This window comes from Bison bison, unplaced genomic scaffold, assembly GCF_000754665.1.
Source record: "Bison bison bison isolate TAMUID 2011002044 unplaced genomic scaffold, Bison_UMD1.0 scf7180017864122, whole genome shotgun sequence".
In the NCBI taxonomy this organism is placed as follows: Eukaryota; Metazoa; Chordata; class Mammalia; order Artiodactyla; family Bovidae; genus Bison; species Bison bison.
This window is the reverse complement of record NW_011494694.1, coordinates 1,196,237-1,200,622: the sequence shown is the minus strand read 5'-3', so window position 1 is coordinate 1,200,622 and position 4,386 is coordinate 1,196,237. Positions and strand designations below refer to the sequence as shown.

Here is a 4,386-nt window from a genome sequence, read left to right as displayed (position 1 = left end):
TTTTAAAAAATTAACCTCTTTCGTCTTGTAAAAATTATGTTAGCAAGTTACAGAAGCTTTCCTATGTAGAGTAAGGAAAGCTGGCCTCCAGCACAATACTCAGTAGCATGGCTCTAACAGTGTGATATTTAAATGACGATCACTTCTGAACTTTAAGTGTAGCATTTCTGTCACACTAAAAAACTTCCAGAAAAGTAGTATACACGTTTGCTTATATAAAAGTTTTCCGTAAATTAAAATTATGTACAAACGTTAATTTCTACGCTGAAAACAACATTCACAGAAATGAGAAGTCATAATCAGCCAAAGATAAATTCATCTAAATCCAAAATTAAAACACTACAATATCCAAAGTCAATATATTAATATAGATTCAACTCAGGGGGAAATTCATTTGACTTCACATGTTTTTCTTTTGAGTCCACCTTCTGTTTTTCATTAATATAACCATATCCTAAGTTTATGAGTATAGATGAAACATCTAATGCAACTCACTTTTCCTACTGCACACATATAAAAATTGTTTCAATAATACATTTTGCAAAATGTAATAATGTAATAATACAATATATTTTTGAAATACATATGGAATGTTTTTATCATCGATAATAATACTTGCATAAAATCAAGTCTAATACTAACTTCCAGATTTTTCAATGTGGTCATATCTAGATAAATTTTCAATTTTTTGACTAAAGATCATTTTTTTAAAGATCATTCTTTTGTATTTATTTCCTCTCATTCTAACTTATTTTATCTTTTTAAGCAGAATAGAATTCTTACAGAATTAATGTACTAATATTTGTCTATATTTTACTTTTAGCATTTTTTGTTAAGTGACAAACACCTCTTTTGTCACTATGAGATAGAAAAAAATCCAACACTCAATCTGAATGAGGTCTTACCTTCTGACTTCTTGTTTTTCCGCTTCAGCCATTTTTCTACAGTCTCTGCACTAACGCTTTCAGACACAAATTCATCTAAAACCTGAGGGTGGAGAGAAAGATAGGCCTTCACTTTTTCATCTGTCAAATCTGTAAAAGAATCGAACAGAATAAAATTAACCAATGTGACATCTTCGTCTACATCAAAGATATAGAAAAACGACATGTTGTGAAAATAGATGTAGCACATAAATATTTTTAACGATATACACACACACAGTGGACTATGAGTCAACCATAAGGAGGGATGAAGTTCAGTTACAACGTGGAGAAGCCTTAAGAACAGTATGGTACATAAAATCAGCTAGACACAAAGGGCGAGTATTATATGATTCCACCTATGGGAAACCTCTGGACCGGGTAAATTCATAGAGACAAAGCAGATTAGTGGCTTCCAGGAGCTGAGGAAAAGGCGAAGGAGGAATTCTCTACTTTGCGGATACAGAGTTTCTGGTTTGGGAAGTAGATAGGGGTGATGGTGGCCCACATCGTGAGTATCATTAATGCCACTGGATTATAGACTTGATATGCTTAAAACAGCAAATTCTGTGTTATTTACGTTTCACCACTTTGAAAAAGTAGAGAAAAAAGAAAAAACTTCAGAAATTTTAACCTATAGATATGTCATCGTGTTACACAGCCGTTTTCCAACGATGAACTTCAGTGTCGCAGTTGAATCAGCGCTGTATTCTAGCGCCTGCGGTTAAGCCTACAAAGTACTTCTACTTTACGTGATTATCACACATTTAACACTTAACAGAAGTGACGCTCTAGTAAGAGTATCAAACAGGAGCGTAAAGGACTAACAGACTTCGGGTGCTAAAAATATGGTTAGTGAATAAGTTCTTCTCTTTTACTGTTTACAGCACAAATTCTCCTTTTTCTCAGGCCCACTAAATCCAATAATACAACTGACTTCAGTCCAAAATAATCTCAACATTTTTTCATTGATATTCATATATGTAGTCCATTTCAAAAAAATAATCTTCCAAGTCTAATAATAACTGTTGAACAGACATAGAATTTTCAAAGAACTTTCGCAGATCTTCACTTAAAAAATATAAAATCATACATTATCAAACTGTTGCTTCAGGTTGGTATGCCATTTCACTAAAGCACTCAAAATCACAGGCTATCGGTAGTCATTACTCAGTGATTTTAATTATTTAAAATAATTATTCAGAGTACTACTGAATACTCTGTGAATTATTCAATAAATTACCATCTTTAGGGATGGTTAGGTGGGAAAGGCAATGGAAATTCTTACTTTTAGATGCAGAAAAGACAAAACCAAGCATACCATTATGACTTCAGAGAACAGGCTGCATGCCTGCAGCACCAGACAAGGCACAGAACTTAGACGTATTAATTAATTCTGCTGGGGACTAAAGTCACAGTTGCATGATTCCACAACAGAATGGTATTACTGAGAAAGCAAATGATTTATTTCAATTAATTCAATTCAATTATTAGCTAAGCACTTGATTTAAATGATATAGATCTCTTATACATAATTATGTAGTTGAATTAGATTATTAAAGAAACAAGACCCAGTCCATGTTCACCCTGCAAAGAGCCTCAGGGATGTAAAATCCAATTTGAGAAATTCTATAAGGTACTGAAAGATATGAGACTCATTAAAGTAAGAGAGAGCTCTCTTGACAAAGCAAGTTCGAGTCTCCAGATACAAAAGGCACAGAACAGAAGTAATCTGAGAACTGATCTGACTTCAAGAAAACAAAGTAATGTTCACACTCTGATCATGCCCATGATGGTGGAGCAAATTCAACACTTGATTCCTTCTTAAAGCTTCCTTGTATCACTTTTGTGACATAATATGGTTCCTAACTTTCTATTTGCTCTTCACCTCTGCTTTCTCCACAATAATCTACAATGATGACAGCAAAATCTGAATCAAGAATTTTTGTATATTTTTCATCTCTAGTTTGGAAATTCTTCCATCACCCCAAGCTCCATCTTGACTCAAAACTATGTGAGTCATCTCCTTCCCACTTATTCCCAAAGTGATTTTAACTCTTTTTCCTGTTACTATTATTCTCCATTCTTCCAGAAACCCAGGCTGAAAACGTAAAGTCATAATTGACTCACTGTCACCTCATTTCATCTTAGTGCATATTGTGTGTGTGTGTGTGTGTGTGTGTGTAGTCACTCAGTCGTGTCTGACTTTTTGCGACCCAGTGGACTGCAGCCCACCAGGCTCCTCTGTCCATGGGGCTCACCAGGCAAAAATACTGGAGTGGGTTGCCGTTTCCTTCTCCAGGGGATCTTCCTAACCCAGGGATCAAACTCAGGTCTCCTGCATTGCAGGCAGACACTTTATCCTCTGAGCCACCAGGGAAGCCACAAGTCCTATTTGCCAAATTACGTATCAGATAAAGGAACTCTATCTGAGATATACAAAGAATGCTTAAACCTCAAAAAGAAAAAAAAACACAATTATAAATGAGTCAAAGAGCTGACACTTTGTCACAGGAAGATACAGATATGGCAAATAAGAATATGAAACGATGATCATCTGTCACTAGTGAGTTAAACAAAAATGAGATTCCCCTATCTATTAGAGTAGTTACAATCCAAAACACTGACTAATACAAATAACACGGAAAGAAACTTCACCTCATCAACTGTGTGGCTAGTTCACTGCCACAAGACAGGATACATGCTGAATGTGTTCCCCTTTACTGACCAGTTTTTACAATGAGTTGGTTCAGTAGCATTCTCCTGTAGGTGAAAAACTAAACATTTTACTACTCTGAACCCAGTCGCTCAGTCATGTCTGACTCTTTGCGACCCCATGGACTGTAGCCCACTAGGCTCCTCTGTCCATGGAATCTCCAGGCAAGAGTACTTGAGTGGGTTTCCATGCCCTCCTCCAGGGGATCTTTTCAACCCAGGGATCAAACCTGTGTCTCTTGCATCTCCTGCATTGCAGGCGGACGCTTTGCCACTGAGCCACCAGGGAAGCCCAGATATCTCACGAGAAATGTACAAGCTACTGCATTTTAAAGTCTCTTGGAATGTTCTTCTCTGATTATGTCACTGACTCAATACACATTTAGGTTTACCTCAGATGGTATCTGTAAACGTGTCTTTATGACAAACTGTTATTCTAAAAATGGGTATCTACATGCTGAAGAATTTTTTTTTTTTTAATTCTGGAATCTTGCCACTTTCAGATTCATTAAAATTACAAAATCACCTTCAAATCAGAGGCTGAAGGACTATTGTTTTTCTCAGAGGGATACTTTTAAATTAATTACAAGTACTGAAGTACAAGTATTGCTAGAAATAGGAAAAAAAACACAATTTTTCAAATATTAACTCTGCTATCTTAATTGGCAAATAAAATCTCTATTATCTGTCTGTACTCTTTTTGCAAAAGCAGTGGAAACCGCATGGCAGGAGCCCAGCACCCTCCCCC

The 4,386-nt window shown here is 35.9% G+C and overlaps 1 protein-coding gene across 1 annotated transcript in view; it reads right to left on the bottom strand.

Moving 5' to 3' along the window:
* PDE10A (phosphodiesterase 10A) overlaps positions 1 to 4,386 on the bottom strand; it is a 152,773-nt gene that overhangs the window by 145,353 nt on the left and 3,034 nt on the right. The window contains exon 2 of the mRNA XM_010839592.1: positions 906 to 1,034. Within this exon, the coding sequence (XP_010837894.1) occupies positions 906 to 1,034 (129 nt within the window). The remainder of the gene's footprint in view (positions 1 to 905; positions 1,035 to 4,386) is intronic.